This window comes from Pseudophryne corroboree, chromosome 9, assembly GCF_028390025.1.
Source record: "Pseudophryne corroboree isolate aPseCor3 chromosome 9, aPseCor3.hap2, whole genome shotgun sequence".
NCBI classification, from domain to species: Eukaryota; Metazoa; Chordata; class Amphibia; order Anura; family Myobatrachidae; genus Pseudophryne; species Pseudophryne corroboree.
The window spans coordinates 456,877,247-456,903,363 of record NC_086452.1 but is presented as its reverse complement, the minus strand read 5'-3'; the positions used below and the strand labels follow the sequence as shown (position 1 = coordinate 456,903,363).

Genomic DNA, 26,117 nt, shown 5'->3' with positions numbered 1-26,117 from the left:
AATTATATCCTACAGAATGGAATTTAGGGAAATATTCTATAAATTTGTTTTTTGACGCGTCTTTTTTTTTTTCATGTGAATGAATGGAAAGTGGACATAGTTGGTCTACCTCCGCAATAAAACATTGCTTTTATAGATAAGATGTGAGGTAGAATTTTTTGTATGTACGTTTCTTTTGATTCCATTAAATAGGACACTTTTTTGCATTGCAAATAGTTATCTTTTAATGGAATAAGGCATAAAAAACATAACCTTTTTCATTTCCGTTTCTTCCACTTTTGTAGAATATCTCCCAAGTAATAGCATAATTTAGAAACAGCGCTGGGTCTTGTAGTTCCAGAACTGTTAGAAGTATATTAGTTTACGTCACATTTCCTAAACATTTTACTTCTTACATAACCAATATATGGATTTTTAAAATCCTAACTTATAGTCCATTGTCCCGCCGATACACCCATGTACACTTTAAACTTTAATATAAGTATTTTGACAATTTTTGATATAACTGTTGGATGAATTTCTAATATATTTATCATATATTTCAGAATTCACAAAACCTGCTCTTGCACCAAAGCCACGAGGTGTTGACTCATTCAGTCCAAAGTATTCGTCTCCACTACTCAAAAGAGTTGGACTTGTCCATCAGGCAAAATCTATGTCCAGGGGCCCCAAACCTCCCATTGCCCCCAAGCCAGTGTTATCCCCAGCGACAGAAAGGAGGTTTATAGAGGATGAGAATAATTCCTTGAACAAATGTTCAAATGGAGGAGTAGATTGTTCTGTGGAAATCTATGATGCTGATAATTACAGACCAGAGTGCCAAGGATCAGAGCCGTTAGACATGACTTACGAGGACTATATGGCGGTTCCTGAGTCCCAACTCACAGATGAAGAAAGCACCGACTTTGAATGTGAAAAAAGCTCTTGTTCTGAGGGCACTGCCGACACTTGGAATGCAACGTCCATTGAAGGGGACATCATTGATGACGCACGTTTCAGCCCTTCTCAGACTGGGGAGGAGGATAGTGGACACCCAGACAGCGTACCATCAAGAGATGTTGAATCTGGAGACTCTACAGAGGTCGAGGATAGTGATAACACTGATGCCCTTAGCTTAAGATCTTCATCTACTGCTGAGGCAGATAGCTTGGTTCCTCATTCTGGCTCAATGCAATTCAAAAATGAGCTTGGAGACATGGATGATTTTTTACCCATGGACAGCAGTGAATGTAACACAGAGCCTGGGGACGGGGATAGAGATTTTAAAAATATTGGGCGTGTTGAGGTTATTTTGACAGATATCAGTATGGATTGTCCACCAATTAACTATGAAACTACAAATGAAGAAGATTTGAACCATGAGTTCTCTTTGGATGAGACTCCTTGCAATGACTGTTCATTACAGAGCCCTGATGATGTTGACAATACTGCTGTAACATCTGACCATGAACTTTTATGTACTGATTCCACAGATGAACCCCTAGTCTCTGAAACTGACCAATGTGAAGGCTCTGAACAGGACGTTGCTGCAGAAGTTCTAGATCATGAGGTTGAAAGCACAGAGGACCCCAGTGTAAAGGGTGAAGAATCTCATGACCTTATTGAGGAAATAGTCAAGATTGTAACAGATCCTAGTATAGAAGAAGAAAGTGGACAAGATGATAAAGAAGATAACATGGTCAATGAAACAGATGAGGTAATAGAGGAACCATCACAGGGTGACCTTGAGATTGGTGGGACCACTGAAGAGAACGGAGGAGCAGGAGGTGACAATATAGATGATAGCTACCAGATTATTCCTTTTGAAAGTGAGCTTAATGATGATGCAAATGAGTTCTCAGAAGAACTATTGAATGTGGAAAACAGACCACAAAAGAATCTTCTTTTGGAGCCATTGATAGAGTCAGAGAATGAGCAAAGAGATGACGTAGATGATGATCCTGAGAAAGGACATGTCAACAAAGAAACAGAGGCAGGTGACACACCACATCCTTCTGAGGCCATTAATACAGCTGCAGATGCAGAAAGAAGTAAGTTATGGGACCATGGCCCAGCTGCAGTCACTCCGGGTGAATTATTTTCAGAGGATAAAGCTGACCCAGCTAAGGTGTCACCTAAAGATGAGGAAACAGAGGTCAAGGAGTTAGTAACAGACATGGCAGAAAATTCAGCCATGACTGAGATAATTGTAGAGCCAGAGGAGGATGAGAGCAACCCTTATGTACTAGAGGACAGTGCAAAGTCCAGAAACAGGAATCTAGTCATTACGGAAGACTCAGCTGGCAAAAAGCATGAGGAAGAAGCCATCAACCCTCATTGCTCCATGGATGAATGCAGTAATGAAGGAGACAACCATTTACTTTGCATTGATAGAAAAAACATTGTCACAAGAACAAGATCCTACTCAGGGAAAATACCTGGCAATGTTCCTGAGACTGTGCCTGAAGAAACTGGGGCCGAGATGGACTCCCAGCCTGTAAGTAATGAATCGATGATGAATAACAAGTGTGAAAACCTGGAATCTAAACATGCAGAGTTTTTACGGACCCTACCCAGGAAACCAAATCGTTTTATTATGTACCCCAGATCTTACTCTGTAGAAGGCAGGGAAAATGCAGCCTCAATGTATATTGAGTCTGATGTCAGCTTCTCTCCGTATATCATTAGTTCTTCTGGTAGCTTTTCACAGAGAAACTACCATACACACAGTGGAATGTCCACACCTACCTCCTTGGTGGATATCCCTCCACCATTTGAGCTTGCCAGTATTACTAAAAAGCCAATAACCAAAAGTTCACCTTCACTCCTGATTGAGAACGATTCTTCTGACAAATCCTTCAAAAAGAAGAAGTCCTCATTCAAGCGGTTCCTCACCTTGAAATTTAGGAAGAAGACAGAGAACAAGGTCCATGTCGATGTCAATGTGACCTCTTCCAGGTCATCTTCGGAATCAAGCTATCATGGCCCATTCCGGCTAATGGAAGGGGACAGGAGAAGCCTTGATCAATCTCCTCAGCTGCACAGTCGTTCCGGGATGCATTGTCATCCCGATTCTCCTACTGCCATGCTCTTCTACAAGGAAATGAAGAGGAAGGGAACATCGAAAGCTTTTAGCAGGAGTGTTGCAAGGGTGGAATCCTTTGAGGATCGTTCTAGGCCACCATTCATGCCTTTGCCTTTAACCAAACCCAGGTCAATTTCTTTTCCCAACGCTGACACCTCAGACTATGAGAATATCCCAGCAATGAGTTCCGATTATGAAAATATACAAATCCCCCCAAGGAGGCCGGCCAGAGCTGGGACATTCACCGAATTTTTTGAAGATCCCAGTAGAGCGTTGTCTTCTGCCAATGAAAATGATGGATATGTGGACATGAGTAGCTTCAATACATTTGAAATCAAGCAACAGACATCTGAGCAAGAGGCTGAAAGGTACTGTATAATGTTCTGTAAGATATAACACATTGTAAGCTAGTGCCATGTATACTTGCTGCTATAAGTGTTGCTGTATTACTATCTGACTGCATAAACTCCGCATGTGACTTTATTGACTACTGAAATGCAGAGAAAACAGGGAACACGTTTTATTTCTGGCAATAGCTGCAGCGCTGAATATTTTGTATTCTGACCAAATGTTCTTTGTTCATGTTCCGGTTATCTTTGAGTCATGATAATTAATTTGCTGTCTGTTTGTAGTCATGGGCCCCCTATGCGAGCTGCAGGACGTTTTTTTAAAGCGCCAATTATTTACAAGGCATGGAGATTTTCTACTGGTTATTGACGTGTCAGCACCCCAGTGCAGAACTCACTGGGAGCATAAAAGGAGCAGTTAGCCCCGGGAACGAACCACGTTGCAGTGCTGGGGCGGCGGTGGGTTGGGGGAGGGATGGCAAATGCATTTATTAATATTTTTGGACTGCAGAGAAAATACTGCCTGCTTTTGCATGTAGCGGACAAATAAGAGCAGATTTGGTAATACGCTGACATTTAGGTCCAGATTTATCAAGCCGAAGAGAGTGATAAATTACATGGTGATAAAGTACCAACCAATCACCTCATAAATGTCATTTTTCAAACATATAGCAGTTAGGAGCTGGTCGCCACTTTATCTCTCTCTAAGGGGTCTATTCATGAAGCACTAAAAAGAGTGGAGAAGTGAGCCAGTGGAGAAGTTGCCCATGGCAACCAATCAGCTGCTCTGTATAATTTTATAGTATGCAAATTATAAATGTTAATTCAATGCTGATTGGTTGCCATGGGCAACTTCTCCACTGGCTCACTTCTCCACACTTTTCACTGCTTCATGAATAGACCCACAAGACTTAGGGGGTCATTCTGACCCGATCGCACACTGCAGCTTTTTCACAGCGTAGCGATTGGGTCAGGCCCGTCGCTGCGCTACGATCGCCTCTGCCTGATTGACAGACAGAGGCGGTCGATGGGCGGGAGGGGGCGAAGGGCGGCGTTTGGCCGCCGTTTCGTGGGCGCGGTCCGGCCAACGCAGGCGTGGCCGGACCGTGCAAGGAGTGGCCCGCATCGGCTGCGTGACGTCACTTTGCACTTCTGCGCGCGGGGGGGGGGGGGGGGTTTGCGGTACTGACATGCGGGGTGCTGGGCGTCCCCCCGCATGTCTGAGTGCATGATCGTAGCTGTGCTAAATTTAGCACAGCTACGATCAACTCGGAATGACCCCCTTAGTACACATACCCGTGTATCTTTTGCTAGCTCACCTCTGAATAAACTACCATTGCTCTACGTCATACCAAAAAAACTTGCAATTTATCACTCTCCAAGGCTTGATAAATCTGGGACTCAGAATGAAGATAGGACACCTATATTATTTATTACAATAACACCTGATACATGGCAACATGACGTCATATAAATGACACATGTGCATGGCTGCACTGCAGTAAGTCCACATATGTCCTGCCAGTAGAGGCACCTACAGTATGAAGGAAAATGGGGCTCGTCAGGACAGGTACCGATACTACTGAATCATTCCGTACCTGTCCAGGTAAGTCCGGCCCGTATCAGGTGCTGGCTGTAATACTATGGTAGTAATTCCTGCCTCCGATCAGCTAATGTAATTTATTAGTGACATCTCTGGCCGACATGTATGTAGTAAAATGTGACTTTTTTTGGCGTCCGCATTTGTCTCGTATCTCCTGTACATTAAATGGGATGCAGAAGGAATAGACTGAAAACACCCACATGCTGATCAAACTGCGACATACAGTACACCCACATGCATGAACAATTCTGTCAAACGCTCTGGTGTTTCCGTGATTCCTCTGGGCCGTGCCGATATATCACATGCTTTACACTGCAATTTACACGTATGGGAGTCCAGCCATCAGATATAATAGCTCCTTGAGTTTCTGTGATCTGGGTGCGATGTCTTGCGGCAATTAGCAGGCACCGGGGGTGTTAGTTGCCTTTTGTCTTGGGTTACTCAGCTTGCGATTACTTTGGAAACAACATACAGTAATTGCTGTGTCTGATGGGCTGTACTGCAGCACCAGAAGCTTATACTGCTGACTAAGCCGGCTATAACGTTCCCTTAGGGTTCCCGGGCTGCATCGACACATTGTGACTGGATAATATCACATACATCGTTACACATCGTATGCGGCATGGATGCACCTTGAAATTCCAGCGTGCGCTGTTAGGTGTATTGCTGTGGTGCAATAAATAAATAAATTATCCCAGTATAGCTCTGATTGGATAATTATGTAACTGAGGAGGTGAGTCAAATTACAGTTGTATAGTATTGCTCTCAGGATGATGTACAGGAGTGGTTGCCTTCAGGGAACGATCGTACAAATATTTATATTTGACTATAGCACAGTTAGACAAAAGGTGCATACACACTTGCCGAGAAAGTAAACGACGCAGCTCATTTTCACTGTTCCTAAGCGACGTAGTTTACTTTCTCGGAAAGTGTGTATGCCACCGACGAGCGATGCGCGGCCCCGGGGGTCATTAATGACCCTCGCTGTCGGCTGTGTTTGTAGCTCAATTTGGACTGTGGTCCAAAAGCTGCATGCACGGCCCGGCCGCTGCGTGACGTCACTGAGCAATATGGTCGTCATATCGCTCAGTGTGTACACACTGCCGCCGACCGCCCCGGCAGGGAAGGGAACACACTAGGTGACGTCGCTCATAAACACTTTGACTGATTAGCCCCTGATTAGACTTTGACGTCGGCAAGACTCCCCCCCCGCCCCCCTCTTTTTTTTTTTTGGAGACTTTGCAATGTGGTGAAAATGTGGATCCTGAGGGGGATATTTATCAAACCTTGGAGAGAGGTAAAGTGCCAACCAATCAGCTCATACCATTTTACAGGCTGTGTTTGACAAATATGTGGGGAAGGGTCCTAGACTGCACACCCTTACTACATGTAATGAGAGGTGCTACCCTGCTGAGACTTGTAGTGCCACACAGTGAGAGAGAATGCAGTTGCACTATTCAAACACTACCAATGAGAATTGCAATACATTTTGCAATTAAATAGATTTTTATTTGCATAATCTTGGCCAAATTTATGGGTTTACCCACCACGTCCAGATAACCTCATCATTGGGTAAGTCCCTCACATAACTTTTAGGGGAGAACTATCAAAGTTTGGCGAGAGATAAAGTGAAAAAGAGATACAGGGGAGATGTATCAAACCACGGAGAGAGATAAAGTGGAGTGAGATAAAATACCACCCAATCAGCTTCTGCCATGTAACAGTGTTTGAAAAATGTAAGTTATGAGCTGATTGGTTGGTACTTTGGGGGAGAAATATCAAAGTTTAGAGAGGGATAAAGTGGATAGAGATACAGGGGGAGATGTACCAATCCATGGAGAGAGATAAAGTACTAATGAATCAGCTTCTGGCATGTTACAGGCTGTGTTTGAAAAATAACTGCTAGAAGATGATTGGTTGGTACTTAGGGGTTTATTCATGAAGCAGTGAAAAGAGTGGAGAAGTGAGCCACTGGAGAAGTTGTCCATAGCAACCAATCAGCTTCTCTGTATAATTTTATAGTATGCAAATCATAAATGTTACTTCAGTGCTGATTGGCTCATCTCCACTGGCTCACTTCTCCACAGTTTTCACTGCTTCATGATTAGACCCCTTAATATCTCTCCACTTTATCTCTCTCCAGACTTTGATAAATCTTCCCCTATCAAGTTTTGATAAATTAATGCTCGTGTTCCCTGAGAAAATGGCCGACCCGCTGGGCCAACCAGCTGTGTACCAGCACGTGCTTGAGCCGGCATCCTATTCTGCATGTCCACTTAGGCTGTCTTCTCCAGTTCATGAAAACGATTAATAATTTGGCAATACCTGATAATAACCGGTTCCGGTATGAATGGTCGACCATGTTATGGTCGACAGTCATTAGGTCGACCACTATTGGTCAACATTGACATGGTCGACATGGACACATGGTCGACACATGAAAATGGTCGACACATGAAAGGTCGACACATGAAAAGGTCGACGTGAGTTTTTTAACTTTTTTTGGTGTCGTTTTTTTCGTAAAGTGACTGGGAACACCAATTAGTGCACCGCGTCCCCTCGCATGGCTCGCTTCGCTCGCCATGCTTCGGGCATGGTGCCTTCGCTCCGCTACCGATTCGCTCGGCACAGATTACCATTCCGTGGATCGTAAAAGTATGGAAAAGTTCCCCAAAAGGAAAAAAAGTTAAAAAACTCATGTCGACCTTTCATGTGTCGACCATTTTCATGTGTCGACCATGTCTCCATGTCGACCATGTCAATGTCGACCAATAGTGGTCGACCTAATGACTGTCGACCATAACATGGTAGACCATGTGAACGGATACCATAATAACCACCCACAGCCGTGGAACTTATTTAATGGGGAGAAACCGTTTCTCCGGTGACAGCAGCCAGATCTAGGGTTTTTCTCCCATTGATAAATAGGCTGCTCCAGTCTTCCCTAGACAGCATGCCATTTCTACAGCTAGCTCTCCCCTCTACTCTGGTAGAAGAGGGGTTAAATCCCGGACTACGCAGCAGTCACTGAAGGACGAACCGTTGTCCCCGTTTTAATTTTCTCTTTGAAAATAAAACAACACATTTGAGTTTTACATTCCAGATCTCAGCGATTTTGGTGACGAGACGTCGTTTTGGACAGGTGGTCCCCAATATTGATGATGGAATAAAACCATTCTGAGGAACATCAGCTTCGGGGCTGTCATTCAGCTCAAACTATAAACTGTTCAGTTTCATTTCAACTTCTTATTTAATAGCTGTTTAATGGCGTTGCGCAGTGATTGTGTCTCGCTTCCTCCATTATGACAGTATGTTCTGTAAGGATCAATAACAATAAAAATGCTTGATGTCTATAAACATCGGTTTGGCACTCACCGCCATTGCTATTTGTTGCGTTTCGCCATCGATTAAGCTGTTTGTGTAATTAAGCGTAAACCTGGGCATAATTGCTTGTACCACAAATGAAATCTCTCTGGTGCTCAGATGTTTATGTGTACCCCAATATACTTCGAGTTTGCGCCAGTGTATTTCAGTGTGGGATTGGCATTTTTTTTTTTTTTTGTGGGGGGTGCTTCTTCAACAGAGGAACAGGCCCTATGCTAGGTAGTTTGGTACAAGTTCTCACCATAGCATGGAGGCTCCTGGCTTATGGTCTCCTTGCTGTAGGCGCAGAATTGTATTGAAGCGCTCCTGGACAATGGGGGTCATTCCGAGTTTCCAGACATGCGCCCCGCATGTCAGTGCCGCCCCCCCCCCCCCCCCCCTGTACAAATCCAAAAGCATCGCACAGAGGCGATGCCTTTGTATATGTGGAGTAACTTCCGGCCAGCTCAGCTCCTGCAGCTGGCTGGGGGTTGTGTGTCGCTGCCGCTGGCCGCAGCGGCTGCGTGAGATGTCACGCAGCCGCCGCGCCACGCCCCCCAATGGTCCGGCCACGCCTGCGTTGGCCGGACCGCGGTGCCGTTCAGCCCCCTCCCGCCCAGCGCGACCGCCTCTTTCTCAGAGGCTATCGCTGGGCACCGACGACTGCCATGCGCCGGCGCATGTGCAGTTCCGACCCGATCGCTGCGCTGCGGCAAACTGCAGCGAGCGATCGGGTCGGAATGACCCCCAATGGCAATTCTGGCACACGGAGCATCTTATGGGTGTGTTATGGAAGTGTCGTTGGTGTGGCGCAAAAGTGGTTGCACACTCAGATTCCTACAATAAAGGCCGTACTCTGACGGAGACTCTGCACCTTGCGTAGGGACGGTTTCAATGGTACAAATGAGGGTGGCTTCTAAAGACACACCAAGCGGGGTTATTGCATCTAAAGTAAGTGTCTCAGTCCTTGCACAGTCAGACGCAGGGCTGTACACCGGGGGAAGGGCTGATACTGGCATTAGCATGAAGTCGCAGGCGGCACTACGGCAAAAGACACTATTGCGGTCGCAGCGGCGCGTGACTCAGAATGAGCCCCTGTATGTGGGAAGTGAAAATCTCTGTAATTGTACCTTCGGCCTGGGTATGGTCTGTTTGCCCAAAATGCAACTTCTAATCATCCATAAATTGCCGCAGATGCACAAAATGATGACTTGTAAAATAGATTTTGTGCAAGATCTAATAAATAGAATTGTTGTACGGAACAGGGCACTAAACGCTGGTTACTGCAAGCCTATTAAACATTGCAGTGTGAAATGTCCACACTTTAGTGATGCCAACGGTTAGGGTTAGGCTGCGGAGTGAAGGGGGGGGGGGGGGGGGGGTAGGGATAGGCGGGGCAGTGTACGGCCCCTATCCACCCAAATCCTCTCATTACACAGAGGAAAGTGTATATGGAAAGGAAGACGTCATAATCAGAGTTTTCTTGTCATTGATGTATAAAATGTTCTCTGTATAGTAAATCCGCAGGGACCTATTATCACAAACAGTATAGGAGTAATGTGCGTGGAGTACCTGCTCCAATATATGGCTCAAGGGAATCCCATTAAGTGCAGCATTATTTCCCATCCCTCCTTATTTGCGACGGGATAATCTTATCTTGGCTGGAAAAGGATCCTGTGGTTTTCCTGTCCTGGATGTTACGGATGTAAATAAGTGCCGTAAATAAGAGATGAAAATAGGTCGGCGTTTCATGTGTTTCTCGGCCGGTGCTATCTCGGGCGTGTTTTTATCTTTCCAAAATAACCGCTCTCGCCATTTAGAAGATCTGTGACTGGGGTTCATGAAGAGAGGATTATCACTGACAGGACACGATAACTTCCCTACTGGCCCACACGGCAAAGGGGCGTTATAGCGAGACGTTTCTTATTCACAAGAAAAAAAATTATTCTGTAGAATTTATACTTCTATAGGGAACACGGGAACAATATCTGAAGGACAAATAAAATGTCACTATTCTCAGTGATAATTTGGGTTCCAATTACGTTTTATGATGAGATTTTGGCAAAGTCCAGGCATTGATATTAAAATACCGTGCCTATGTATTAATATTTGCGTCAATGGCCTTTAACTTTCGTCTGTTGTATTACCGCTATTTGCAACCATGACACCCGCACCGGAACACCGACCGCCGGAATGCCGAAGGTGAGTATCGGGGATAGGGTTAGGGCTCGGGAGAGGGGGGGAGGGTTAGGCGTTAGGGGGTGAGTTAGAATAGGCACAAGGGGTGTGGTTAGCCGTAGCCCCTCCTCCCCCCGAGGGTGAATCCTAGCCATCACCCCCTACTGATAAACCCTAGCCGCCACCTCCCAAGGATTATGGTAGGGGGCAGGAGAGGGGTAAATTACTTGCCCCTGTCCAGAGTCAGGATTCTCATTGTTGGGATGATGCGGTTGATCATGTGATCACTGGCATCCCAACCGCCAGTAATTGATACCCAACCCATATTTGCAGGGCTGGAACCTGTGTGGGGACAGACATGAAAGAACACTGCTCCCCTCCTCCCTGAGATGATCTGGCTGTTCCAGGCTGTGGGGAGCAGGATAACTAACAAAATCGGGACCCTGGGAGTCCTCACTGGTCCCAGTATAAGGGTAACACAGCACATAAGGGGTGATTTCGAGTTGTTCGATCGCTAGCAGTTTTTAGCAGCCGTGCAAACGAAAGGATCGCAGATTGGCTACAAAATAATGTTGTGCAGTTTTAGAGTAGCTTCAGAAGTACTCAGCGCTTGCGATCACTTCAGACCATTCAGTTGACTATTTTGATGTCACAAACACGCCCTGCGTTCGCCCAACCACACCTGCGTTTTTCCTGGCACGCCTGCGTTTTTTTCGAACACTCCCTGAAAACGGTGAGTTGACACCCAGAAACGCCCACTTCATGTCAATCACTCTGCGGCAGCCAGTGCGACTGAAAAGCATCGCTAGACCTTGTGTGAAACTACATTGGTCGTTGCAATAGTACGTGACGCATGCGCATTGTGCCGCTTGCGCTGCGTACGCATGCGCAGAAGTGCCATTTTTTTAGCTTTATCGCTGCACAGCGAACGAATGCAGCTAGCGAACAACTCGGAATGACCCCCATAGTACATGTAGATAATAAGCACATGCATTTTTATAAAAATACATTTTAATTAAAATAAAACTCTCAAAACCTCGTGTCTCTCCGACTTTGTCCAATTTCTTTCTTTATACTCTCCTAGGAAAAAGGAAACACTTTATAACTTGGCAAAATCGTCTGCGCCGAGTGACTGTGACCTGAATTCACCGTGAGTTTCATTAGCCACTCCGTCAGTCACGCCCGTTTTCCCACTTGCCACAGTATGGAAACAAGTTTCCCATGTCAAATATAATTCCACATTAAAACATAATTTGCAATAATAGTTATGTCTAGATGTTAAATATCCAAAATCTTCATTTTTTTTGCTCCGTCATATTTCACATGTTAAATCAACCAAAAAAGACCCCTGTGGACAGCCGGACCACTCCCGAGGAGCACCTAAAACAAGATGAGTTACATGCTGGTATTTGTAGTGCTACAAGAGAATGCACTGTATTGGAAACGCTATTACCCTGATAGCTACCGGCCTGGGCTACAAGGAGGGGCTACTGCTAGTCAGCTTTAGGCTGATTGATACTCATCCCCCCATGCTGAGCGGACCATCCTTGGTAAACGCAGAATATCTACGACGCAGGGAACGATAGTAGTGAATGGATGAAGTCATACCCAGCTTACAGGCTTTTACTCACTGACGCAGGTGAGTTATATTGATTTACATTGAGTTATACTGCCTCCTGTAATTATCCATGCAAATGGAACATAACAATGAATCAGACCTTATTACTTATCACAGATAAGTCACATTAAATAGGAATGTCCAGTAATGAATGGGTGCAATAAGCTGATTTTATTTAAACAAATTTACATCAGATATAGGGGTAGATTTAATAACGAGTGATATTCTTGTTATCACTTGTTATAAATGAGAAATGGTGCTCCAGCCAATCAGGTCCTAACTATCATGTGTTTGAAAAATGACAGTTAGTAGCTGATTGGTTGGGGAACCATTTAACAAACGTTATGAGTGGTAACAAGAATATCACTGGGCATATCTGCCCCATTGTGTTATGGACAAACAATTTTTATATTTAAATGTTTTCATAAGTGTAGAAAATAAAATTGCATATGGTCATATTTATCACAATCTCCATCGCGTATGTCGATGGGATGGGATAAAGTCATCCAAATTTGCAATGCGATAATCGAATACATCGCAGGGATGTATCAAATATTGCATGCAGGAAGAGAAGACTGTGCAGGAGTAGGGGATCCGGAGGGAAGCTCTATTAACGCTATGTGAAGATAACGTTATTATCACAGGGTTCCCTCCGTCATTATTTTACAATTTATTTGAGTACATTTGGGAAGATCGCATTTACCATTACAAGATTGGGAAATGAGAACTGGGACTAAAAAAAAAAAAAAAAAAAGCAAATTTAACTACCCATTAGTATATTCGGGTGATACTAAAATCATGTGAAAAGGGTGTGAAAACACCCCTTTTCACATTATTTTTGTAAAAATAAATTTGATAAATATGCCCGATAGAATGACAAAATTACAAATTCTATTAAAAGGGTAAAATGGCAAGTCATGTTTAATTCCCAGTATGACATGATAAAAAAAAAGTGTGTTAGGCATAAAAGAAGACAGTAAGATTATTTGATAATTTGTCATTCAATATTATTATTTTATGGTTTATTTTTTAAGTTTTATCCTTTTTTATGCTGTAAAGAAACCCTGTGTTAAATGAAATCATTTTATTGCACTACTCACAATAGATTCTACGGAATATAGAACTGTATATTGGGGGTCATTCCGAGTTTATCGCTCGCTGCCGATTTTCGCAGCGCAGCGATCAGGTGAAAAAATAGCATTTATGCGCATGCCCCGCAATGCGCACGCGCGACGTACGGGTACAAAGCCCTTTGTGTTTGTGCTCAGGTTCTAGCAAAGTTTTTCTTCGCACTGAGGGCCGCAAGAAGATTGACAGGAAGGAGGCGTTTCTGGGTGTCAACTGACCATTTTCAGGGAGTGTTTGTAAAAATGCAGGCGTGTCCGAAAAAACGCAGGCGTGGCCGGGCGCTCACTGGGCGGGTGTATGACGTCAAATCCGGACACAAATAGGCCGAAGTGATCGCAAGCGCTGAGTAGGTTCAGAGCTACACTGAAACTGCACAAACTGTTTTTGCAGAGCTCGGCTGCACAAGCGTTCGCACTTCTGCTAAGCTAAAATACACTCCCCAGTGGGCGGCGGCATAGTGTTTGCACGGCTGCTAAAACTAGCTAGCGAGCGATTAACTCGGAATGACCCCCATTAAACTGTAGACTTGATACCAAAATATTATATTAAGAGTTACGTGGGGGGGGGGGGGGGGATTTCCATTTTTCGCTATTTAATAATCCTACAAAAAATGTGATAGACATGCGGAGTGGGAGTCGGGGGCGCACACCCCACTCCTCCAGCGGATCCCACTGTGCAAGGAGAGGGGAGACCTCTACAGCTCCTGGCCCACCACAGGGTATAGAATAGCTGCGGGGAGAGCGGGCTGAGGTGACCACTATTACATATAATAGGTATATGCTTTTCTGATCGTATTCAGTGCTCATATCATGGAGTATTAATGTCCACCTAGAGTAATCCCAGTTATTATATACAGACTTGCCCGGCATCATGGGATAATATAGTCACATGTTGTAGGAACAGGATGGATACTTGGCTACTTACTGTGTGCACTGTCTGCCATTGGCTGTAATGTGTATGAGTTGTGTACTGTGTATATGAGCTCGCAGTGAGGCCACACCCCCTGTCGTATTCCTGGCACAGCCGCTCCTGTTACTGCATGTTGAGGGTAGCGCATTTGCTGCCTATAGAGAGTTAGGCGCTGATTCTGCGTCACAGGCACAAGTGAACATAGCAGCGACTGCTGGTAGTCGCCCCGTCTGTGAGTTTATACAAATGGCATACAGCCTCCTTCCCTTGTGTACATCTGTGTGGCTGCATGTGCAAGGACTGAGACACCCACTATTAGCGCCCGTGGACGCAGTAATACGAATTGATTTGTCCTTATACGCCACTATCGGACGCACTGTGAGAATTGTGTGTCCATCTGTTCATGGCCTCCTCTGTTTGCGGCGGCGTGTCTGGGAACGCAGATGCTTAAATTGACATACCCAGGACACTCTCTTTACACCCCCACTGAACGCCCAATTTTTGTGTGCACTACTAGGCACTGCCCAGTCACGTTTCCGCGCAATTGCAAATAATCTGTAAACTACAGTATGTCAATATCAGCATATCAGTGTCATGTGTGTGAGTGGTGTCTATCCTCTATGTTCTGTCTCTCTGTGAGTGGTGTCAGCCCCCTCAGTGTCACCTGTGAGCAGTGTCAGCCCCCTCAGTGCCGTCTCTCTGTGAGTGGTGTCAGGCCCCTCAGTACTGTCTCTCTGTGAGTGGTGTCAGCCTCCTCAGTACTGTCTCTCTGTGAGTGGTGTCAGCCCCCTCAGTACTGTCTCTCTGTGAGTGGTGTCAGCCCCCTCAGTACTGTCTCTCTGTGAGTGGTGTCAGCCTCCTCAGTGCCGTCTCTCTGTGAGTGGTGTCAGCCCCCTCAGTACTGTCTCTCTGTGAGTGGTGTCAGCCCCCTCAGTACACTCTCTACATGAGTGGTGTCAGCCCCCTCAGTACTGTCTCTCTGTGAGCAGTGTCAGCCCCCTCAGTGCTGTCTCTCTGTGAGTGGTGTCAGCCCCCTCGGTGCCGTCTCTCTGTGAGTGGTGTCAGCCCCCTCAGTGCCGCCTCTCTGTGAGCGGTGTCAGTCCCGTCAGTGCCGTCTCTCTGTGAGCGGTGTCAGCCCCCTCAGTGCTATCTCTCTGTGAGTGGTGTCAGCCCCCTCAGTGCAGTCTCTCTGAGTGGTGTCAGCCCCCTCAGTGCTGTGTCTCTGTGAGTGGTGTCAGCCCCCTCAGTGCAGTCTCTCTGAGTGGTGTCAGCCCCCTCAGTGCTGTGTCTCTGTGAGTGGTGTCAGCAGGGCTCAAAGTGGTCCTGGTGAGGTGGTGGAACTCATGGAGGAGGACCATGGAGGCACCAGGACCTGAGGAAGGAGTAGGTGGCTGCAGCTCATCAGTAACACTAGTGCCTCCTGTATCATCGATTGACGCAGGTGGTGGGGTGTGTTTTTCTGTTGGAATTACTGTGCAGGGCAAAGGAGATGGTGGAACTAGTTCCCCCTACCATTACAGGTGGTGGAACTCAGTTCCACCTCGTTCCCCCTCACTTTAACCCCTGGGTGTCAGCCCCCTCAGTGCCGTCTCTCTGTGAGCGGTGTCAGCCCCCTCAGTACTGTCTCTCTGTGAGCAGTGTCAGCCCCCTAACTTCTGTCTCTCTGTGAGTGGTGTCAGCCCCCTCAGTGCTGTCTCTCTGTGAGTGGTGTCAGCCCCCTCAGTGCCGTCTCTCTGTGAGTGGTGTCAGCCCCCTCAGTACTGTCTCTCTGTGAGTGGTGTCAGCCCCCTCAGTGTCACCTGTGAGCAGTGTCAGCCCCCTCAGTGCCGTCTCTCTGTGAGTGGTGTCAGGCCCCTCAGTACTGTCTCTCTGTGAGCGGTGTCAGCCTCCTCAGTACTGTCTCTCTGTGAGTGGTGTCAGCCCCCTCAGTACTGTCTCTCTGTGAGTGGTGTCAGCCCCCTCAGTACACTCTCTACATGAGTGGTGTCAGCCCCCTCAGTACTGTCTCTCTGTGAGCAGTGTCAGCCCCCTCAGTGCTGTCTCTCTGTGAATGGTGTCAGCCCCCTCGGTGCCGTCTCTCTGTGAGTGGTGTCAGCCCCCTCAGTGCCGCCTCTCTGTGAGCGGTGTCAGCCCCCTCAGTGCCGTCTCTCTGTGAGCGGTGTCAGCCCCCTCAGTGCTATCTCTCTGTGAGTGGTGTCAGCCCCCTCAGTGCCGTCTCTCTGTGAGTGGTGTCAGCCCCCTCAGTACTGTCTCTCTGTGAGTGGTGTCAGCCCCCTCAGTACTGCCTCTCTGTGAGTGGTGTCAGCCCCCTCAGTGCTGTCTCTCTGTGAGTGGTGTCAGCCCCCTCGGTGCCGTCTCTCTGTGAGTGGTGTCAGCCCCCTCGGTGCCGTCTCTCTGTGAGTAGTGTCAGCCCCCTCAGTGCTGTCTCTCTGTGAGCGGTGTCAGCCCCCTCAGTACTGTCTCTCTGTGAGCGGTGTCAGCCCCCTCAGTGCTGTCTCTCTGTGAGCGGTGTCAGCCCCCTCAGTGCTGTCTCTCTGTGAGTGGTGTCAGCCCCTTCAGTGCAGTCTCTCTGTAAGCGGTGTCAGCCCCCTCAGTGCCGTCTCTCTGTGAGCGGTGTCAGCCCCCTCAGTGTCGTCTCTCTGTGAGCGGTGTCAGCCCCCTCAGTGCCGTCTCTCTGTGAGTGGTGTCAGCTCCCTCAGTACTGTCTCTCTGTGAGCGGTGTCAGCCCCCTCAGTGCTGTCTCTCTGTGAGTGGTGTCAGCCCCCTCAGTGCCGTCTCTCTGTGAGTGGTGTCAGCCCCCTCAGTACTGCCTCTCTGTGAGTGGTGTCAGCCCCCTCAGTGCTGTCTCTCTGTGAGTGGTGTCAGCCCCCTCGGTGCCGTCTCTCTGTGAGTGGTGTCAGCCCCCTCGGTGCCGTCTCTCTGTGAGTAGTGTCAGCCCCCTCAGTGCTGTCTCTCTGTGAGCGGTGTCAGCCCCCTCAGTACTGTCTCTCTGTGAGCGGTGTCAGCCCTCTCAGTGCTGTCTCTCTGTGAGCGGTGTCAGCCCCCTCAGTGCTGTCTCTCTGTGAGTGGTGTCAGCCCCCTCAGTGCAGTCTCTCTGTAAGCGGTGTCAGCCCCCTCAGTGCCGTCTCTCTGTGAGCGGTGTCAGCCCCCTCAGTGTCGTCTCTCTGTGAGCGGTGTCAGCCCCCTCAGTGCCGTCTCTCTGTGAGTGGTGTCAGCTCCCTCAGTACTGTCTCTCTGTGAGCGGTGTCAGCCCCCTCAGTGCTGTCTCTCTGTGAGCGGTGTCAGCCCCCTCAGTGCCGTCTCTCTGTGAGTGGTGTCAGCCCCCTTAGTGCCGTCTCTGTGTGAGTGGTATCAGCCCCTCAGTACTGTCTCTCTGTGAGCGGTGTCAGCCCCCTCAGTGCCGTCTCTCTGTGAGTGGTGTCAGCCCCCTCAGTGCTGTCTCTCTGTGAGCAGTGTCAGCCCACTCAGTGCAGTCTCTCTGTGAGTGGTGTCAGTCCCCTCAGTACTGTCTCTCTGTGAGTGGTGTAAGTCCCCTCAGTACTGTCTCTCTGTGAGTGGTGTCAGCCCCCTCACTACTGTCTCTCTGTGAGTGGTGTCAGCCCCCTCACTACTGTCTCTCTGTGAGTGGTGTCAGTCCCCTCAGTGCCGTCTCTCTGTGAGTGGTGTCAGCCCCCTCAGTGTCGTCTCTCTGTGAGCGGTGTCAGCCCCTTCAGTGCCGTCTCTCCGTGAGTGGTGTCAGCCCCCTCAGTGCCGTCTCTCTGATAGCGGTGTCAGCCCCCTCAGTGCTGTCTCTCTGTGAGTGGTGTCAGCCCCCTCAGTGCAGTCTCTCTGTGAGCGGTGTCAGCCCCCTCAGTGCCGTCTCTCTGTGAGTGGTGTCAGCCCCCTCAGTGCCGTCTCTCTGTGAGTGGTGTCAGCCCCCTCAGTGCTGTCTCTCTGTGAGTGGTGTCAGCCCCCTCAGTGCCGTCTCTCTGTGAGTGGTGTCAGCCCCCTCAGTGCCGTCTCTCTGTGAGTGGTGTCAGCCCCCTCAGTACTGTCTCTCTGTGAGTGGTGTCAGCCCCCTCAGTGCTGTCTCTCTGTGAGTGGTGTCATCCCCCTCAGTACTGTCTCTCTGTGAGTGGTGTCAGCCCCCTCAGTACTATCTCTCTGTGAGTGGTGTCAGCCCCCTCAGTGCTGTCTCTCTGTGAGTGGTGTCAGTCCCCTCAGTGCCGTCTCTCTGTGAGTTGTGTCAGCCCCCTCAGTACTGCCTCTCTGTGAGTGGTGTCAGCCCCCTCAGTACTGTCTCTCTGTGAGTGGTGTCAGCCCCCTCAGTGCAGTCTCTCTGAGTGGTGTCAGCCCCCTCAGTGCTGTGTCTCTGTGAGTGGTGTCAGCCCCCTCAGTGCCGTCTCTCTGTGAGCGGTGTCAGCCCCCTCAGTACTGTCTCTCTGTGAGTGGTGTCAGCCCCCTCAGTGCAGTCTCTCTGTGAGCAGTGTCAGCCCCCTCACTTCTGTCTCTCTGTGAGTGGTGTCAGCCCCCTCAGTGCTGTCTCTCTGTGAGTGGTGTCAGCCCCCTCAGTGCCGTCTCTCTGTGAGTGGTGTCAGCCCCCTCAGTACTGTCTCTCTGTGAGTGGTGTCAGCCCCCTCAGTACTGTCTCTCTGTGAGCGGTGTCAGCCCACTCAGTGCCGTCTCTCTGTGAGCGGTGTCAGTCCCCTCAGTACTGTCTGTCTGTGAGTGGTGTAAGTCCCCTCAGTACTGTCTCTCTGTGAGTGGTGTCAGCCCCCTCACTACTGTCTCTCTGTGAGTGGTGTCAGCCCCCTCAGTGCCGTCTCTCTGTGAGTGGTGTCAGCCCCCTCAGTGTCGTCTCTCTGTGAGTGGTGTCAGCCCCCTCACTACTGTCTCTCTGTGAGTGGTGTCAGCCCCCTCAGTGCCGTCTCTCTGTGAGTGGTGTCAGCCCCCTCAGTGCCGCCTCTCTGTGAGTGGTGTCAGCCCCCTCAGTGCCGTCTTTCCGTGAGTGGTGTCAGCCCTCTCAGTGCCGTCTCTCTGTGAGTGGTGTCAGCCCCCTCAGTGTAGTCTCTCTGAGAGTGGGAGAGGTTTAAAACTTTGAGGAATATAACGTACCAACCAATCAGCTCCTGTCAATTTTGAAACACAGCTTGTAAAATAACAGTTAAGGTGCATACACACTGGCCGATATATTGGCCGTTCTATTGAACTTACTGCAAACGCCGATGGTGATGGACAGCACAACTGAGCAGGCGCATGTATGTTGTGCATACACACTGCCCGGTCCGTCTGTAGATATATCTACAAGTGTGTACCCAGCATCAGAAGCTGATTGGTTGGTACTTTATCTCTCTCTGAGGATTCATACATCTCCCCCAGAGCGAGAGTCTGGTCCTGCGATTTAGCATGCGCTGGCAGTAATAAGTCACTGCCGTGTACACGCAGATACAGGAGCAGAGTCTGGGAGTCCGGATACCAGCTGATGGATGAGGTCATATTGAGAGCGCTGATTAATGTCCGTGCTGAACACGCTCTCAGCTAAATAATGATCTGTTCATGGACCTCGCGAGCTCGTGTTCCTCTCGTTTCCGTTATGGGCAATGACTGTAAGAACTTGGAACGCTTTGTTTCTTAGTGTATCGCTGTGGAGAAGTAATTAACCCTGTCTCTGCCACAAGCCCTCATTCAGCAAATATGTTGCAAATGAAAGTAATGATACTGTATGTAATAGATATACCCCTCCTGGGTGTGCAGTCACCTCCGATATACACACGAGACTGAAGGCTGAGTGCGATCAACCACCCAAGGCGTGCGTATATCAGAGCGCGACCGTACACCAAAAAGTGTTATATCTATCTTATACAATGGCACCAGCTGTGATGAAATAGTCCTAGCGAGATGAGATGGGGTGACACAGATACAGAACAAGAGGAAAACATGGCCCTGTTCATGTGCTTTAAAGAGATCATCATTGTACCAGTCATTTATCTTTGGTGAAGATTTATGTTGGGTCCATTGAGTTATGTAGTAATTTAGCCTTTTTTTTATTGTTCCTGTCAGAAATGTATTTGTCAGTGAGGTGGGGATGTGTTGCTGTCAGTAAGGCGGGGATGTGTTGCTGTCAGTGAGGGGGGATGTGCTGCTGTCAGTGAGGCGGGGATGTGCTGCTGTCAGTGAGGCGGGGATGTGTTGCTGTCAGTAAGGCGGGGATGTGTTGCTGTCAGTGAGGGGGGATGTGCTGCTGTCAGTGAGGCGGGGATGTGTTGCTGCCAGTGAGGTAGTGATGTGCTGCTGTCAGTGAGGTGGGGATGTGCTGCTGTCAGTGAGGCGGGGATGTGCTGCTGTCAGTGAGGTGGGGATGTGTTGCTGTCAGTGAAGCAGGGATGTACTGCTGTCAGTGAGGCGGGAATGTGCTGCTGTCAGTGAGGTGAGGATGTGTTGCTGTCAGTGAGGCGGGGATGTGTTGCTGTCAGTGAGGCGGGGATGTGCTGCTGTCAGTGAGGCGGGGATGTGTTGCTGTCAGTGAGGCGGGGATGTGTTGCTGTCAGTGAGGCGGGGATGTGCTGCTGTCAGTGAGGCGGGGATGTGTTGCTGTCAGTGATGCGAGATGTGCTGCTGTCAGTGATGCAGAGATGTACTGCTGTCAGTGATGCGAGATGTGCTGCTGTCAGTGAGGCAGGGATGTGCTGCTGTCAGTGAGGCGGGGATGTGCTGCTGTCAGTGAGGCGGGGATGTGCTGCTGTCAGTGAGGCGGGATGTGTTGCTGTCAGTGAGGGGGGATGTGCTGCTGTCAGTGAGGTAGTGATGTGCTGCTGTCAGTGAGGCATGGATGTGCTGCTGTCAGTGAGGCAGTGATGTGCTGCTGTCAGTGAGGCAGGGATACGCTGCTGTCAGTGAGGCAGGGATGGGCCGCTGTCAGTGAGGCGTGGATGTGCTGCTGTCAGTGAGGCGGGGATGTGCTGCTGTCAGTGAGGCGGGATGTGCTGCTGTCAGTGAGGTGCGGATGTGCTGCTGTCAGTGAGGTGGGGATGGGCCGCTGTCAGTGAGGCGGGGATGTGCTGCTGTCAGTGAGGCGGGGATGTGCTGCTGTCAGTGAGGCGGGAATGTGGCTGCTGTCAGTGAGGCGGGGATGTGTTGCTGTCAGTGAGGCGGGGATGTGCTGCTGTCAGTGAGGTGGGGATGTGCCGCTGTCACTGAGGCGGGGATGTGCTGCTGTCAGTGAGGTGGGGATGGGCCGCTGTCAGTGAGGCGGGGATGTGCTGCTGTCAGTGAGGCGGGATGTGCTGCTGTCAGTGAGGCGGGATGTGTTGCTGTCAGTGAGGTGGGGATGTGCCGCTGTCAGTGAGGTGGGGATTGTCTGCTGTCAGTGAGGTGGGGATGGGCCGCTGTCAGTGAGGCGGGGATGTGTTGCTGTCAGTGAGGTGGGGATGGGCCGCTGTCAGTGAGGGGGGATGTGTTGCTGTCAGTGAGGCGGGGATGTGTTGCTGTCAGTGAGGTGGGGATGTGCCGCTGTCAGTGAGGTGGGGATTGTCTGCTGTCAGTGAGGTGGGGATGGGCCGCTGTCAGTGAGGCAGGGATGTGCTGCTGTCAGTGAGGTGGGGATGGGCCGCTGTCAGTGAGGGGGGATGTGTTGCTGTCAGTGAGGCGGGGATGTGCTGCTGTCAGTGAGGTGGGGATGGGCCGCTGTCAGTGAGGGGGGATGTGTTGCTGTCAGTGAGGTGGGGATGTGCTGCTGTCAGTGAGGCGGGGATGTGCTGCTGTCAGTGAGGCGGGGATGTGCTGCTGTCAGTGAGGCGGGGATGTGCTGCTGTCAGTGAGGTGGGGATGTGCTGCTGTCAGTGAGGTGCGGATGTGCTGCTGTCAGTGAGGTGGGGATGGGCCGCTGTCAGTGAGGCGGGGATGTGCTGCTGTCAGTGAGGCGGGGATGTGCTGCTGTCAGTGAGGCGGGAATGTGCTGCTGTCAGTGAGGTGGGGATGTGCTGCTGTCAGTGAGGCGGGGATGTGCTGCTGTCAGTGAGGCGGGAATGTGCTGCTGTCAGTGAGGTGGGGATGGGCCACTGTCAGTGAGGCGGGGATGTGTTGCTGTCAGTGAGGCGGGGATGTGCTGCTGTCAGTGAGGTGGGGATGTGCTGCTGTCAGTGAGGTGGGGATGTGCCGCTGTCACTGAGGCGGGGATGTGCCACTGTCAGTGAGGCGGGGATGTGTTGCTGTCAGTGAGGCGGGGATGTGCCGCTGTCAGTGAGGCGGGGATGTGCCGCTGTCAGTGAGGTGGGGATTGTCTGCTGTCAGTGAGGCGGGGATGTGCTGCTGTCAGTGAGGCGGGATGTGCTGCTGTCAGTGAGGCGGGATGTGCTGCTGTCAGTGAGGTGGGGATGTGTTGCTGTCAGTGAGGCAGGATGTGCTGCTGTCAGTGAGGGGGGATGTGCTGCTGTCAGTGAGGGGGGATGTGCTGCTGTCAGTGAGGAGGGGATGTGTTGCTGTCAGTGAGGCGGGGATGTGTTGCTGTCAGTGAGGCGGGGTGTGCTGCTGTCAGTGAGGCGGGGATGTGCTGCTGTCAGTGAGGCGGGGTGTGCTGCTGTCAGTGAGGCAGGGATGTGCTGCTGTCAGTGAGGCGGGGATGTGTTGCTGTCAGTGAGGCGGGGATGTGTTGCTGTCAGTGAGGCGGGGATGTGCTGCTGTCAGTGAGGTGGGGATGTGCTGCTGTCAGTGAGGTGGGATGTGCTGCTGTCAGTGAGGTGGGATGTGCTGCTGTCAGTGAGGTGGGGATGTGCTGCTGTCAGTGAGGCGGGGATGTGTTGCTGTCAGTGAGGTGGGGATGTGCTGCTGTCAGTGAGGCGGGATGTGCTGCTGTCAGTGAGGTGGGATGTGCAGCTGTCAGTGAGGCGGGATGTGCTGCTGTCAGTGAGGCGGGGATGTGCAGCTGTCAGTGAGGCGGGATGTGCTGCTGTCAGTGAGGCGGGGATGTGCTGCTGTCAGTGAGGCGGGGATGTGTTGCTGTCAGTGAGGTGGGGATGTGCTGCTGTCAGTGAGGTGGGATGTGCTGCTGTCAGTGAGGTGGGGATTGTCTGCTGTCAGTGAGGCGGGGATGTGCTGCTGTCAGTGAGGCGGGGATGTGCCGCTGTCAGTGAGGCGGGGATGTGCCGCTGTCAGTGAGGTGGGGATTGTCTGCTGTCAGTGAGGCGGGGATGTGCTGCTGTCAGTGAGGCGGGATGTGCTGCTGTCAGTGAGGCGGGATGTGCTGCTGTCAGTGAGGCAGGGATGTGCTGCTGTCAGTGAGGCGGGATGTGTTGCTGTCAGTGAGGGGGGATGTGTTGCTGTCAGTGAGGCGGGGATGTGCTGCTGTCAGTGAGGCGGGGATGTGCTGCTGTCAGTGAGGCGGGATGTGTTGCTGTCAGTGAGGGGGGATGTGCTGCTGTCAGTGAGGCGGGGATGTGCTGCTGTCAGTGAGGCGGGATGTGCTGCTGTCAGTGAGGTAGTGATGTGCTGCTGTCAGTGAGGCATGGATGTGCTGCTGTCAGTGAGGCAGTGATGTGCTGCTGTCAGTGAGGCAGGGATACGCTGCTGTCAGTGAGGCAGGGATGGGCCGCTGTCAGTGAGGCGTGGATGTGCTGCTGTCAGTGAGGCGGGGATGTGCTGCTGTCAGTGAGGCAGGGATGTGCTGCTGTCAGTGAGGCGGGATGTGTTGCTGTCAGTGAGGCGGGGATGTGCTGCTGTCAGTGAGGCGGGGATGTGCTGCTGTCAGTGAGGCGGGGATGTGCTGCTGTCAGTGAGGCGGGATGTGCTGCTGTCAGTGAGGCGGGATGTGCTGCTGTCAGTGAGGCAGGGATGTGCTGCTGTCAGTGAGGCGGGATGTGTTGCTGTCAGTGAGGGGGGATGTGTTGCTGTCAGTGAGGCGGGGATGTGCTGCTGTCAGTGAGGCGGGGATGTGCTGCTGTCAGTGAGGCGGGATGTGTTGCTGTCAGTGAGGGGGGATGTGCTGCTGTCAGTGAGGCGGGGATGTGCTGCTGTCAGTGAGGCGGGATGTGCTGCTGTCAGTGATGCGAGATGTGCTGCTGTCAGTGAGGCAGGGATGTGCTGCTGTCAGTGAGGCGGGATGTGTTGCTGTCAGTGAGGCGGGGATGTGCTGCTGTCAGTGAGGGGGGATGTGCTGCTGTCAGTGAGGCGGGGATGTGCTGCTGTCAGTGAGGCAGGGATGTGCTGCTGTCAGTGAGGCGGGGATGTGCTGCTGTCAGTGAGGCGGGATGTGCTGCTGTCAGTGAGGCGGGATGTGCTGCTGTCAGTGAGGCAGGGATGTGCTGCTGTCAGTGAGGCGGGATGTGTTGCTGTCAGTGAGGGGGGATGTGTTGCTGTCAGTGAGGCGGGGATGTGCTGCTGTCAGTGAGGCGGGGATGTGCTGCTGTCAGTGAGGCGGGATGTGTTGCTGTCAGTGAGGGGGGATGTGCTGCTGTCAGTGAGGCGGGGATGTGCTGCTGTCAGTGAGGCGGGATGTGCTGCTGTCAGTGATGCGAGATGTGCTGCTGTCAGTGAGGCAGGGATGTGCTGCTGTCAGTGAGGCGGGATGTGTTGCTGTCAGTGAGGCGGGGATGTGCTGCTGTCAGTGAGGCGGGGATGTGCTGCTGTCAGTGAGGCGGGGATGTGCTGCTGTCAGTGAGGCGGGATGTGCTGCTGTCAGTGAGGCGGGATGTGCAGCTGTAGTGAGGCGGGGATGTACTGCTGTCAGTGAGGCGGGGATGTGCTGCTGTCAGTTTATTTTCATACAATGTATACATTTCCTAAACTGAAGTTTTTAAAACGTATAAATTCCTAAAACATGGATTGAAAAAAAAAAAAAAAAAATTTTTTTTTTTTAGATCCTAAAACTCCGGGGCCTAGTAATAAGACATCCTCTGTGTTCGGGTCTAGTGTATTTCACAAGGGAACATTTCCATCAAGTGTCAGGTGACTTACCATGACAGTTGGATGCCCTGCCAGCTGTTCTGAGACTTGTAGTTCCTCAACAAGTTTAGTTAGTAATGCCCTTTACTTTTCAACAATATAAAAGTCACACAATGACCATGGTAAATTAACATGAAATTCTCTGGTACCTTGGTAGGTTGTGGTTAGGCTGCCGTGAGAAGCTGTGTTGGTCTCACTGCAGAGCCAGCTCCTTCATTAAGCAACCCCGACTACTGCCTGGGGCCCAGTGATCACTGTGGGCTCCGGGTTACCCTAATCTTAGTCCATTATTAATGGAAGGCTCAAATTAGTATTTTGGGGCCTTATTCAGATGATGGTTCTACGTACAAATCCGATCATGTAGGATCTGCGCAGGCGCAAGACCCGTACTGCACATGTCGTTCGCAGCCCCCTGTCAGCCGCAGCATGACAGAGTGACATGCTCCAGTGTTAGGGGATCACACAGGCAGACTGGGGCACACTACAATGTGTTTGCCTCCAATCTTGCTCTAGTGGATGACGGCTCTTTCCTCCTCCTCCTCCTCCTCCTACATGAAGGCCCTCATTCCGAGTTGTTCGCTCGTTAGCTGCTTTTAGCAGCATTGCACACGCTAAGCCGCCGCCCTCTGGGCGTATATCTTAGCTTAGCAGAATTGCGAACGAAAGATTAGCAGAATTGCGAATAGAAATTTCTTAGCAGTTTCTGAGTAGCTCGAGACTTACTCCTACACTGCGATCAGTTCAGTCAATTTCGTTCCTGGTTTGACGTCACAAACACACCCAGCATTCGCACAGACACCCCCCCGTTTCTTCAGACACTCCCGCGTTTTTCCCAGAAACGCCAGCGTTTCTCCGCACACTCCCAGAAAACGGCCAGTTTCCGCCCAGAAACACCCACTTCCTGTCAATCACACGCCGATCACCAGAACGATGAAAAAACTTTGTTATGCCGTGAGTAAAATACCAAACTTTTGTGCTAATTTACTTGGTGCA

At 50.3% G+C, this 26,117-nt stretch overlaps 1 protein-coding gene and 1 long non-coding RNA gene across 6 annotated transcripts in view; one reads left to right on the top strand and one right to left on the bottom strand.

The window, feature by feature from the left end:
• Positions 1–26,117, top strand: part of FGD5 (FYVE, RhoGEF and PH domain containing 5) — a 244,466-nt gene that overhangs the window by 6,304 nt on the left and 212,045 nt on the right. For all 4 annotated transcript variants that reach the window (XM_063941238.1, XM_063941236.1, XM_063941235.1 and 1 more), the window contains exon 2: positions 546–3,432. In XM_063941238.1, coding sequence (XP_063797308.1) covers positions 546–3,432 — 2,887 coding nt within the window. The remainder of the gene's footprint in view (positions 1–545; positions 3,433–26,117) is intronic.
• LOC134958554 (uncharacterized) overlaps positions 1–26,117 on the bottom strand; it is a 101,265-nt gene that overhangs the window by 17,509 nt on the left and 57,639 nt on the right. The gene's annotated exons all lie outside the window — the stretch shown is intronic.